General features: G+C 32.0%; 1 protein-coding gene across 2 annotated transcripts in view; it reads right to left on the bottom strand.

Annotated features, from left to right (window-relative positions):
* Positions 1-10,737: 10,737 nt before the first annotated feature.
* Positions 10,738-14,510, bottom strand: part of LOC129939927 (homeobox protein unplugged-like) — a 125,531-nt gene continuing 121,758 nt past the window's right edge. The window contains exons 2-4 of one of the 2 annotated variants that reach the window (XM_056048113.1): positions 11,225-11,403; positions 11,021-11,106; positions 10,738-10,968 (exon numbers count right to left, since the gene is read on the bottom strand). In XM_056048113.1, the coding sequence (XP_055904088.1) occupies positions 10,800-10,968; positions 11,021-11,106; positions 11,225-11,403 (434 nt within the window). In that variant the 3' untranslated portion in view covers positions 10,738-10,799. Of the gene's footprint in view, positions 11,107-11,224; positions 11,404-14,510 lie in introns of both variants that reach the window. The other variant, XM_056048112.1, reaches the window with a different exon arrangement.

The following is a 14,510-nucleotide window of genomic DNA, read 5'->3' as shown; positions in this document are numbered from 1 at the left end:
TGTTACTGAGATTTTTAGTCGAAAACCAATTTTTACCATTTTTAGTAGCATTTCTTAAAAAAATGTATTTCCTATATTAATATGTAAAAACAGTGAAAGGAGGTGTCGGTGCACATTGGTTTCGAATTCCTGTATATTGCAATGACTGGGAAAGACAGAGTGTGGTAAGGCATTCGCGTAATACGGCTAAAGAACGAATCTCTTGTACTTGAAAGTACGGCCGAAGTCGAGCTCGAGGGTATGCTGATGAGCATTCCTAGAAGCGCGAGTTGTGGTTGAACTTTTTAAGAGCAGGAGTGCAGCTGGCTATTTCTCTAGAGCATAAACCGTTGAAATCAGGGTAAAATAGGGTGAGACAAGAAACTTTACGACGATTTTCAAGCGACGTAAATGATTCTATTATAGTTTTATCACCAATCAATCTAAAAGCTCTAGGTTCAACGCTGTCCATGAGGCTTGAGTAACTTGCAGAAGCACCAACCCAGATATGTTAGTTATACTCAAGCTTTGGACATATGTATATATAAGTCTTGTTGATAACATCCAGATCAGAAGGGGAGCAAAACTTCTTGCATCGCCTTAGAAAACCCAAACATCTTGCGTCATTTTTGGCGACAACGCGTATGTGATCGTTCCAAAAGAGGTGGTTGGGGACACACAAATCGAGAATATCGAGATGTTCAGTCTCATTGATGCAAGTGCCATCCATGTATAATGGAAAATTTGCGTACTTTTTTTGTAGATTTTATTTTTTTATGAAAAAACGGACTGTTGGATTTTGATTAAAAAGAGACTGGGATGCGACCCACACTGATAACTTCTCATCCCGTCTGTTGATGGGTTAAAAAAGCTGTTAGTTGAATTATTGATACAAATTTTAAAATTAACAACAATATTTTTCATGTAAAGAAATAGTTTAGTTTGAAAATCTTGTTTTATTTAATAGATTTTTAGTCGAAAACAAAATTTTACCAATTTTAGTAGCATTTCTTAAATTTTTACAAATTGGATGAATGAAATTAATTTGAGAAATATCAAAAACCGAACATCAATTTTTACCAAATTTTAGTACTATTTTTTGTAGATTTTATTTTTGTATGAACAAAAGAACTGTAGTATTTTTATAAACAAAAAATTACTGAATATCGAAAACAATATTTTCTGTGAAATAAATACATTTTGAAGACAATATTTTAAATTTTTGAAAAGCTATCTGAATCGAAAGTAAATTTTTAGCAAGTTTATTGTTTTTTTTTGTTTAGGTTTTTATTTTTTGTAAAAAAAATTGCCCATTAGATTTTTCTTAAAATTTTAACAGATGTTACAACCTTATTTTTCGTTGCACACAATTTTTTTGGAGCTAAAATCTTGTTCGTAAATATATTTTTGTCAGTTTTTTTGATTTATAAAAAACCGTTAATTTAACTTTTTTCCAAAAATATATTTGTTTAGTATCGCCTAACAATATATAATATAAAATTTAGTTCAAGTTTTTAGCGTTATTGGTTCGTGGTATTTAGAGTTACCTAACCAAAATGTTCATCTTTTTTTTTTTAAATTGCTGTAGTAAAAAAACCACCAACACAATTTTTTGAGAGTCCTTTCTGCATTATTATCTGTGAACCAAAATTTATTTGAAGTTAATTTCTCTACTGGCTCTTGAGCTATGAACGACGAAAAAAAGGTCGCGAACGCACGGACGTACAGACATACGGACAATACCCAATGAACACGTTTGTTTTTTTTTTCGAAGTAAATGTACATAAAGGCGTTGTTTTATGACGTCAAACGATTTATGACGAATTTACAAACCTTTCTGAATATAAATGCAAACAATTACAAATTCTCAACTTTGTCAACCATAAATAACAACCTAAAGTCTTAAGCAGTTCAAAAACACCCTGTAATAACTTTGAAGGGTATATTTTATCTTTCGTAACCTATCACATGATTTCTTCTTATAATAATTTATTTTTCCCGCTATATCTTTCAAAAACATAAACAATAATATATATAATAATACCAAAACATCGTAAATGACCAACGCACGCAAAATTTCCCACTTCTGATGATCGTGAATTTATATTCGGTAGTCTCAACTACTCGTACCCCCTACTCCCATATTCAGCAATCTCTCTGTCTCATTGCCACAGAAAACAATTTTGTTTAGTTGAGAGAACATTAAATGTTTACAACTGTAGTGCGGTATTTATGGTGGCTACAGCAACGATGTAGGTATTGAGCGCAATTTTATCCTGTATAACGGTGATATAGGAATTAGATGAGAAAAATAATTTCATAGGGAGGAAGCCCGCATGCACAACAAACAAGTATCTTTCATTTTCCATGTTCTATACCAACAGCCCCTGACCTCCTTACCGCAGACTTATTATAACTTATTAAAAGAAGAATCAATGGAAGCGTCACGAAGTTGACGCGCGGCGCCCTCACGTATATTTTTCCTATTCCACCCTATACGACAGCGAGCTATAGAGACTAAAAAACTTCAAATCAAAATTTCTTTGCGGTTTTAGATCACATGTGCGCCCTAATGTTTACACTGGAGCTGCGCAGTGGTTTATTATTTATTCACTCTTAGAAAACATACACAAAAATGTTTTTCTTTACAAGATTTTCAATGCTTTGGTAATGTTAACAAGCCTAAACGCAGCCAACAGCGAGCGGAGCGTCAGGAAAATTAAAAACTCATAATCCAAGAATCTGAGTGTCGTCTTCGTCATTTGTGGTTTCAAATATGAGCATAAAAATGATGTAAACATAAAAAATTATCATCCATCAGGAACAACATCTGGGAATGGAAAGTGTGCGGTCTAGAAGTGAGAGTGCGCTAAGATAGTGTTTTTCTTTCATCAGCACAATGACCCTTATAATGTTGAATAAATGTGTTTTAAGGAACTTTTTGAATTTATTAAAACCTTTTCACCAAGAACCAAATGATTCTTATTCCTAGAAAGGAACTGATTGAAGAATGTCCGGTAGCTCAGTTGTTATCAATATCTTTGTATATCTTTTTTTTCATATATAAAGGTACTATGGTTTTCATATACAAAGATGCAACATCCTTTATACCATTCATCAACCGTACTTTTCACTCAATGCTTTTGTAACAATTTCATGAACAAACACCAAAGGAGACATTTAAATGTATTTAATTTATATGAATTCATTCAAAACATTATATGTAAGTTTCTGTCTGGCTCTATTTAAGATTGAACCTTGGTATAGCAAAAACCAAGATTTTTATAATCAACGGTTTTACAAAGCATTATAATTTGCTACTTCCTTTGAAAAAAATAAATTATTTTGTATTCATTATTCTCTTAGCCGATAGAAGCGACGTCTAGCAACGTACTTAATGCATTTTTTTTAACTAGGACTCGCACCACCATAATATCTTACAAAGCGCTCTCTTACGGCAAACCCATATACTCGTTTCTAATGTAGCATATTCTCGTGGGTAGGTGGCCGTAGAATAGTTCTTATATATGGATGTTCTGCTTTTTTCAAGATTTTGAATATAACTATCTACAATTCTCTGGGCAGGCACTTATTTTAAAAAGATACATTTCTTTTAAAAATGGTGAAATATACGAGTATATTGCGTCAAAAAGATTAGAGAATAAGATGTTTGTTATTTAGCTAAATTTATAGAGTAAACTGGGGCACATTTGACTTTGTGATTTTCGGTGTGAACACATCCTTTAAGAAGAAAAATTGGAATAGTGAACGAAACCTCAATTAATATAAAGAAACGTTATGAACTTCGGCAGTTTTGCTTCAACTCGACTTTGAGTAACACGTGTTTTTGGTGATTTTTGATGTAATTTTTGACTCATACTCGTATTTGTAAGAAATTTGTGAACAAAATAAAAAAAATGTTGTTATTGTGAAATAATATTATGATAGCATTGTTCCTAAATTATTAATATTTTACAGCTACTATAAAAATACATTACAAATGTTATGAAAAACCTTTGGGACACCTTTGACTTTTGCAAAGGGGCACATTTGGCTGATAGTAAGAGTACATTTGACATTTGTTAAATGTGCCCCAACATGATTTGTTATGCTAATATTTGTGTTTTATTTTGTTTTTATGTTTATTTTGAAGAAATGGTGATAAACAACAAAAGAAAGACAAATAAGATTGCAATCGACGAAAAAAAAAGGTGAGGAGGGCTATTGCAGACATACGTAAAAACCTTAAAACGCAAACATTAGCTGCTGAAAAATATGGTATAAATAGAACCACACTGATCTTGCGTAAAAAAAACAGGATCCCTTAAAAGATTGGGATGCAAGCTGCAAGAAAAAGAACTGGTATAATGTGAAAAAATGCTCTTTTCAAGCGTATGGCTTTGTTAAACGATTCTTTTAAGACTCTTTTGTGTATGACTTAATTAAGGCTAACAATATTAACTGCCAACCAACTTGGAAAATTTCTCAAAAAAAGCAGGAGACGATTGGCTTTACGGATTTTTAAAACGAAATTCTGAATTCTCACTACGTAGGCCCGAAAATATGAGCCTAGCCAGACTAAAAGGTTTTAGAAAATCAGCAGTTGATAATTTCTTTTAAAACCTTCAACAAATGTATACACAATATTCATTTGACCTATAAAACTTAGATGAGACTATACAATTTAGATGAGACGGGAATAACAACAGTAATGGATTCACCAAAGGTAAAACTATGAACCATTGATTTATATTAAATATGGTTTTATTATTTGTACCAATACCTATCAGGTCCTATTAGCAAAAATTCAGCGTTCAAGCAGTATCAGAGGCGCGTGGCTGTTTGGTGACAATGGGAGGCATAGTATATATGTTCCCTCGCATCCGCCTCAACAAGCGATTTTCAAATGGTTGCTTTCCTGGATCGCTTATTTTAAATTCGAAATCTGGATGGAGGATTTCTGAACTCTTCGTCGATCTCCTAAACCATATACGACACTTTACTAATTGTTCAAAGGAACACCCAATTTTGATTGTTCTTGATAACCATGCATCACACTGCAGTCTTCCAAGCATTGGCTTTTGCCGTTATAATGAAATTATTTTACTATCTTTTTTACCACATACGTCACATCGATTTCAGCCATCGGACGTTTCAGTTTTCGGGCCGTTCAAAAGTTTCTGTAAGAAAGCATTTAATGATGTTCTAAGCACCAATCATGGAAAGCAAATAACAATTTACGATGTGGCAAAACTAACCAACCTTCCATTTCAAATGCTTTCTCTTCAAGAAATATATCAAATGGCTTTCTAGCAACTGGAATAAATCCCTACAACTCCAAGATTTTCGGAGATGATGAATTTTTAGTGGACACTTTGCCAGGTGAAATAAACTTAGTCGAGTCTGTTCCGGCCACTCAAAGCAACACTAATACGCCCTTAAACATAGCTACCAATGCCAAATCTCCAATCCAATCTCTGACACTTGAGGCTGTTAGAAATATAGCACGATTTAGCACACCAAATAGAACTGCTAGGAGTGGATGTTCACGAATTCCTACCAGCTCCACTGAAAAGCGAAGAGTACAAGAAAATGAAGAAAAGAAAAATGCAAAAACCGCTAATCGAACGCTTAAACTTTTAGACAAAGGTGAGAAAAAGCCGACAAAAAAAAATCATTAAAAAAGCCCGACAACTTCAATTAGACTCGTCGGATAAGAGCGATAAAAGCTTTTCTCATGCCGAATATGATAAATCTAAATTTCATTTCTGACCAAGATAATTTCGAAATGGAAAGAACAGAGCTTTTTGACTATTAGCTTACAGATGATGAGAAATTGAAAGTCGGACATTATTTTCTTGTGGAATTCGGTGAAAATTCTAAGAAGCCATTTTACTATGCTAACTACCTAAGAAAAGCATTACTGGTAGGTTGACTTTTTACTAAACTGGCCGTTCAAGATTTTTCTTTGGCTTTAAGGAGTGAAATCAAATTCAAACTGCCACAACCTACAAATCCAGCCTTAACTTCTCGCTGTCGTCAAAAATATTTATTTGACTATGTCTTCGGGAATCTCTATATTTAATAAGATATTTATAAATGTTCCTATGAATAATTCTTAACGACCTTATGGACTGATAGTTTTCAATATGAAGTTCTATAGCCTGTTAGTTTTTTTTAAAGAAAGTGAGTTTATTGATTTATGTTTTTTATATTGTTAAAACAAATCGTTAAAATAATTTTTGACTTTTCTTTCCATTCAAACACTAGTCGAAATACAGCCGCTAACCTTTTTTATGCATACGATCATGAGATAAAACTGCAATTGTCAAATGTTCCCCGCGTAAAGTCAAAGGTCCCCCATGCCCGGGGCATTTTTGACAAAATGACCTTTTTTTAAACTATTATGCAATTGTTATAACAGTAAAATGTATCTGTGAGTCTTATCTTGAATAGACAACGTATTTTATAAATAAAAAAGTATTGGAATTAATATATAATCTTCCGAAAAACAAACGTTTAAGAATTAAGTGGCAAATGTGCCTCAGTTTCCCCTACTGTTTTAAAAAATAAATTGTTTGTGAAAATAAAGGCTGGTTAAATTTTAACCACCGAATTTGAATGTGAGCCACACCTCAATGACAAGTTTGTTTCTTCATTTCATTTGACATTTCTCAACATCAGACTTCCTCAATTTGAACCATAGAAAGATACACAATCGAGCAACGCGTAAAAGTTGAAAAGGCTTATTATGAAAATGGGCGTTCAAATCAAAATCTGCATATAGAGCACTTAATGATGTTTTCGGTCGATTTAAATGTCCAAATATGCGTACAATCGAAAAAACATGCAAGAATTTGAGCAAACCGGGTCTGTGGGAGATGCAAAAACAACAGTACATGTCGTACTGCAGAAAATATTGCAGCTGTTCCTGATAGTGGTTTCTGAAGAACAGTCAAGCTTAACTAGTTGTGGTGTCCAACAATTTCACATCTCCGCTTGTTGTTGAAGATCATTATTTATAAAGACTTGGATTTAGACGTTTACAATGTGATATTTGCAGCCAAGATTATTAGATAGTACTAAAGCCTTTTGCGCTCAAGCGTAGTGAACTTCAGTGATGAGGCACAGTGATTGTCGAACAACCAATGCACCCACAAAGAGTGGTTTTATGGACTAGGGGCCGCATCGATGTGAACGATATGTGGTTTCACACCAAACAAAACAATGGCTCTTTTGCGTGACACATCCAATGGTCGTGTTATCTTACTCGTTGGCGATTTCAATTTGCAGCCAAGATTATCTGATTTGACTTCATTGGCTTCCTGCTTTGGAATTATTTAAAGAAAAAAAATGTACCTACGTCAATGAGCCAGCAGATATTCAGGAGCTAAAGGATGAGGTAATTCAGCACATTAACGGCATAGAACCTCAACTATGCGTCAGAGTCATCAAAAATTTGAATTTGGAATCATCAGGTGGAGGGGTGCCAGCGACAAACATTTGGCCGATATTTTGTTGCATACTCAATTTTACTATACCAATATTATCATAATCAAAAGAAATGGCAATCATTTCCGAAATAATTTGTGTTTTTTTTTCAAAATCAACATCCTAAGCCCTTAAAATTTAACCACCTTTTATTTAGGGCAATACTGATTTTGAAAACGCTATTAATTTTTATAAGAAAATAAAAAATTATTATAAGATTAGTATTTGATTGAATTGATTCTGAGTCTTTAAATTTAATTTAACTTAATACAAATATTTCAAATTTCTAGGAAACTTTTTATTATTACGTTTTATTTTCTGGTGGGATAAAATTTTTCGTCGTCCATATCTTAAGAATATTGACTTCAAATAAATTTTGTGTGCAAATATTAACATCGTAAGAAGACGAAAAGACTTAGAAAACAAAAATAGGTCGGTTGAAATTAAATATTTCACGAACCAACAACGCTAGAGGCTTCAATTAAATTTGATGTTATATAATGTTACGTAAAACATAGACTAGGTTTTAAATAAATCAAAAAATTGAAGAAAAAATTGTCACCTTGAACAAGAAATAATATTATTCCCAAAATAATTGTATTTAAAGGAGAATAATGTTTTTTTTAACATCTGCTAAAGCTCTTAAAAAAAACTAATTGACCGTTTTTCTTTTCAAAAAAAAAATTTGACTCAAATATCTTTTCAAAAACCAAAAAAATTGGATTTAAAATAGTTTTATCATATAGAAGACGTAGTTTCTACTATTTGATAAATTGAAAAAAAAATTAAAAATTAATAGTTTTCCTAACAAAAATAATAACCCCCAAAAATAGTTCTGAAAACTGGTAAAATATCCCGAATATTTTGAGAAAAAATGAAGGTACATAAACTTTTTGATTCTGCGAAAAACACTGTGAATTGAACTACTCGAATACATCTTCCTTTTTCAGTGGCAAGGAGTTTTTAATTAATGAGCTGTCAATACAAAACTGATTCTAAAAAAATCAACAATACTATGACTTCCTTTTTAAAGTTATATTAATAATATTCTGAGTTGGAATCCGCTAAGGGGATTATTGATAAATGACAATCAAAAAGATTGAATTTGATCTATGTAAGGTGATAGTCAAATTGATACCTAAAAAACTGTCATAACAAATATGTGATAGTTATTTTCAAACAAATAATTTTGTTTATTCTGAATAGAGCTACCAGACGCTCATGCGAACGAGTGGAACAATTTTTTAGTTTCCTATTTTTCGTTCAAAAAACATATTCCTGTGACCGCCAAAGCTAACGATAACGACAATCGAAAAACACAAAAACAGAAAGAATATTATTTAAACACAGCCAATTTGATACTTTTATTGACATTTTTAAAAGAAATCAATTTAAAATTTTACCATGGCAACAATGAATTTTGACAATTTGAATCTGAAATTCCTTAATCGAATTATATTGAGTTGAATCATATCCGACAGACGGAATGAAAATGATAGTCAATTTAACTATCAAAAGATGACAGTCAATTAGCACTTTAGCCGATTCGACCCCTGATATTTTTTATCAAAACAAACAAATGCTATTAAGTCTGGTTCTGGAATATTATTAATTTTCAAATTCATTGTATGTATTTTTCTTAAACCTCAGTTACGTAAACTGACCTATTTCTATAAATTTAATTTTCTTCTAAAAGTCTTCTACTTCACCTAACGGTAAATAGAAAAAACAAAATTATTTCATTCTAAAACCATTGTAAATAAGTCGGATATGTCGCCATCTATACGGATGTTTGTATCTAAGCAGGCATTTTGTTCACTAGGTGTCTCTTAATTCGTTAGGTAGTTGTTTTTAAAAAAGTAAACACCACGTCAGTTTGCATGGATTTTTGTTTATTAAATCTTGAGATGTATTTTGTTTTTGAATATATTTTAGAAAATAAAACAAAAGAGTGTCTTCGTTTATTATTGTTAATTTAATTACATTCATTCTTTTTGAATCATTAAGAATTTTTATACTTAGACTTATGCTAATAAAAGATTCCTTTAAAAATAAAAATGAAATTCTGGTAAAAATGTTTAACTTAAAAAATATGAATCACAATAACTAAATTATTATTTTAAACTAAATCTAAGAGCAGACGACTTTAAGATCCTAAATATTGTTTTGTCAGATAAATCAGGGCTCTTACAAGAGTTGCCAATAGTCAAATACTAAAGTTTCAATGTCAAAGTGTTTCTTCCTATAATATGACGATTTTATGCCAAAGTCCTAAAATGTAAAATGACATCTGACTTTACACTGGCTGAAAATGACGCTTATACCAATGGACAGGTTCAGACGACACAATAAACTTGAAAGTTGGACAAATTTCTAGTATCTGATTGACCTGATGCCAAAAAATTTCCTTCCGATTAAGGCATCTTTAATGGAAAGTTGACTGGAAAGTTTATCAAGAAAAATCTGCCTTAAGTCAAGTCTACTTCTATCAAAATGACAGTTGATCATTTTTTCATTAAACTGAAAGCTGAACTTTATTACTCTATAATTTATTTATTTTTTGCACAACTTTATTTAATGCTTTCTGGTAAAAGGGTTCCTTGTCAATTGGGAAAAGAAATAATTAATATTTCTTTACAATACAAAGTACAAATCGTAACTTTTTATACAATGAACTTAAAGTAGCTGTTTGCGAAACAAAGTTCTGAATTTGAAATTCATGGCACTTGCAAAACTAACTAGTTGCCTTGGTCATAATGTAGATACGTTCAAAGAATGAAGTTGACTGCAAATGAAGTCCTTATGTTGACTGAATCTGCCCAATATTTTTGGACTTAATTGTAGGTTCATGCGATTTTAAGATATTTGAAACAATATTGTAACTGATAGATCTGACAATAAGATTTGGCAATGTAAGATACAAAAATTGTCTGTACTTAGCTTAAATTAAGAATTCGGGGTATTTCACATATGAGTTACTTATAAGGATTAGGTGTCCTGATGCGTTCCTAAAGTGTTCCTTTAAATAAAGGTTTTTGGATATTTTCGAAAATATTTCAAATTTGTATTAAGTTTACATTTTCGAATGTTATTTTCTATTTTTTTACCTTTTTGATTCTTAATCTTATGTGAACCACCCTTGAAGATTAAATACAACTCAGATTCTTATTATACGACTTTGAAAAAAATTAATATGATCTAACTTCTTTACCTAAAGAATTATAATATTAATAATATTTACATGATTTTGAAAAAACAAATCATAAATAATTATATGCATTTATGTATTTTAAATAATTTATTTGTGATGCATCGTATGTAGTGGCTGCTTATCCGAGTTCGTTTCTACTATTACTATAGTACATCAATGTCATCCGTTTCAGCATCGCAAGGTCGTTCTTGGCTTCTTTCTTGCGTTGGTCCTGGCGTCCGGTGCTCTGGCTGCTGCTGCCTGCTGCTGATGATGATGGTGTCATCCTCCTCTCGATCGGGTCGTCTCTTTAAAATATTCAAGTCATTAACATTCTCTAAAAAGCAATTATGTCCTGACAGTGTCTTCACGGTCTCCACGTCCTTCTTCAGCTCTTCGATGTCTCTCTTCAGTTTAGCTCTGCGATTCTGGAACCAAGTAATGACCTACATCATCGTTGTTGAGGGCAAATATGAAAAAGAAACAAAAAACAGTTGTTACCGTGCGTCGTCGTCGGTGATATCAGCTTTTGTATAAATTATGCAGCGATTAAAATATACTCACCTGGGCATTGGATAGTCCCAAGGACGAGGCAATCTCATCTCGATCCGCTGGCGACAAGTACTTCTGATAGAGGAACCTCTTCTCCAACTCAAAGATCTGATGATTTGTGAATGCTGTGCGGGATTTTCGCTTCTTCTTCGGCTGTGGTCGATTGGCAAAGAGGTCTAAATGCCTTTGATCTGCAGAAATAAAAGCAGTACAATATAATTCATCAATCATTTGTTTATATTTGTTTTGAGTTGATTAAAATTATCATTAAAAATTCTCAATCATCAGATATACAATCCCATCAACCATCTCAAGACATATCACATCAAAGGTGCTAATTATATTGTTGTTAAATTTATTGATACATTATGCAGAAGAAGACCTCCGGAGCCCGGAGTCTGAGCCAAGTCCGAAACGAAAACAAGTTAACAGGATTTTAAGAAGAAAAAATCTTTAATGTCTCGAATTTAATTTGCCTTTTGTATGTTGGTCGTCATTTTTGAAAATATAAAGAGTCAGAGTGGTGTAAACCAAATCAATCAAAGGTGCCGCAATCGACAGCCTGAGATCAAAAGAGTTTTAATTGCTTTTCAATGGAACCAAAGAATGCGGTTTTTTTGTTTGCTTTTATTTTATTTTGTTTTTTTGTCTTATTTTTGGAATGAGTGATCGATGGGAAGATGAGTCGTTGTGGTGATGGATAAAAAGGAGTTGTTAATCAAAAATCGTTTAAGCAAATTAAATTTTATATAGATAAAGAAACGTTGAAGAAATGACACAAAAGCCAGTTTTTTTTTAGGATTGGGGTAAGGGTGTTATAATATATTAAGTCAACTTAGTTCATATCGTTTAGGTTTACTCTTTTGGGATGAAAAAAGTGGTTCTGAATTGTTTTTTAATCGAAGAGTGAAGTATAGCAGGGGTGTGCACTAAATAGCGTCTTATTCGCACTATTTATCGAAGACATTACCAAAAGCATTACTAGGAGGTGAAGATTATGCTGGAGTTATTATCAAAGTTCTGCTGTTCACAGATGTTATAGTTCTGTTTGCCAACACTCTAGAATTCCTGCAGCTTATGATAAACAAGTTGTCAGAATATTGCATGGGATGGAACTTGAATAAGTCGAAGGTAATGTTATTTAACAAAGAAGAAGGTTGATCTAGCACCAATGAGCAATGGTGTTATAACGACGAACGAGTAGATGTTGTCACAAAAGGTAAATACTTAGGAGTCCACTATACAAAGAATTTGAACCTGGAAAAACATCTTAATGAAAAGTTGGTAAAGGCGAAAACCGCCATTAATATAGAACGGAGAAAATGATTTAAAAATAAAACATAATTCATATCAGCTGTAAAAGCTGAACCAGAATCTGCTCTGCTCAAGTGTGGAGAATAAAAAAGTATAAAATCGTGGAAAAATTGTAAAACGAATTTTTAAACTTCCTCCAAACACCACAAACTTCATGATAATAAAGGACACAGGTGTATTACCACTATTCATAATAACATTTTGAAAGTTCTTAATATATCTAACAATCGTCCACCAAAAAAAGCAGATCTTTAAGCTACTCAAAGCAAGACAGGATGGATCAAAGAGTGGTTAAAACGGGCTCATGAAATAAGTGATATTTAGAAATAAACGAAGGAAGTTCATGGAAACTAACTCTGTATGATTTAATCAGTCGTTTAGATAAAAAATATAGATAGACGTACAGAGAAGAGGCCTCAAGCTATCTACATTGAGTCATATGTAGCTGGCTAAAAGATGACCTGAATCATACACAAATTATTTTTGAGACGATGTTACTATCGAACGTGCACATGTGTTCCCAATCAGAGGGGAGCTTCTAAATCTAAATTAGAATCCGCATCGCGAAGAGCTTCCCATCATTTGCCATATGTGAATTTGTCTAACTTGATGAAACGAGAGAACATTTTTCATTTTGTCAGAAGGCGCCCGGTCTTAAGAAGACTGGCGTGAAAATGAAATAGTTCTTAATTATAGAAAAAAAAAAATATTGGCAGAATATTCCCAAGTAATATCTATAACTTTATTCATCTATTTAAATTGTCAGCACATTTAAATTTTGCAAATCATGGAGAAAAGAAATGAGGCCAAGTGAAATAATACTACTTTTCATCAGTTGGTCGTATTGCATTTTGAAAAATTGAAATAAGGCCAAATCATTTTAAAAAATAAGACCGATTTGTTTTACGGAGAAGTTTGTAAAGGGGGCATGTTGCCTTAATAAAAGCCCCTTAGTTGGGCACACTAAAAAACTAAACTAAGAAAACTGGACTCATTAACTTCTCTTAGGAAGATATTTTAATGGGTTCGATTTGTCGAAAAACATATAAAAAAACTTTACTCAGAGTTGGTAAAAATTGATTTTCGACTCCAATATTTTTACAATGCTTGGAGATATTGGCTTCCAACTAATTTTATCTTTTAAAAAATATTGTTGTCAATTATCAGTAAAATTGTGAGAAAAATCCAATTGAGAGTTTTTTTTACAAAAAATTAAAACCTAAAAAAAAAACAATACCAAAACTTTTTAAAAGTTTACTTTCGACTCAAATAGCTTTTCAAAAACTAAAAATATTGTCTTCAAACTTTCTTATTTCACAGAATATATTGTTTCAGTAGTTTTTTTTTTTTTATAAAAATCCAACAGTCCGTTTTTTCATAAAAAAAAAATAAAATCTACACGAAATAGTACGCAAATTTGGTAAAAATTGATGTTCGGTTTTTGATATCTCTCAAATTAATTTCATTCATCCAATTTGTAAAAATTTAGAAGTTGGTAAAAATTTATTTCGACTACAAATCTATTTAACAAAACTAGATTTTCAAACTAAACTGTTTCTTGATATGAAAAATATTGTTGATAATTTTAAAATTTTTAAGAATAATTGAACTATCAACTTTTTTACCCAACACGAAAACCTACAAACTTTTAAGCATTACCAATCGACAAATGGGATGGGAAGTTATCTGTGTGGGTGGCATCCCAGCCTCTTTTTTCACTTGGATTTATTTCACGACACTGCTGCTTTCATCACAAGATGGTTGCAGGGAAGCAGCAACCCCTCCCCTCCTATAACATACCTCAACGTTAAAGTAAGTTGATCTTATTTCTCAAAATATTTTGTCATTATTTTACTTGCTTAAAAGGCCAATGTTTTAAACTAGCTCTTATTTCCCTTGGATTTATTTCAAGTGATAAATGTTTTAGCAGAATTCATCTTAAGGAAGGTTTTGTATATTAAACATGGCCTCTTAACTAATCCTT

The sequence above is a fragment of the Eupeodes corollae genome, chromosome 1 (genome assembly GCF_945859685.1).
Source record: "Eupeodes corollae chromosome 1, idEupCoro1.1, whole genome shotgun sequence".
NCBI lineage: Eukaryota > Metazoa > Arthropoda > Insecta > Diptera > Syrphidae > Eupeodes > Eupeodes corollae.
Note: the sequence above shows the minus strand (reverse complement) of the source record. Positions and strands in the feature narration are given on the sequence as shown.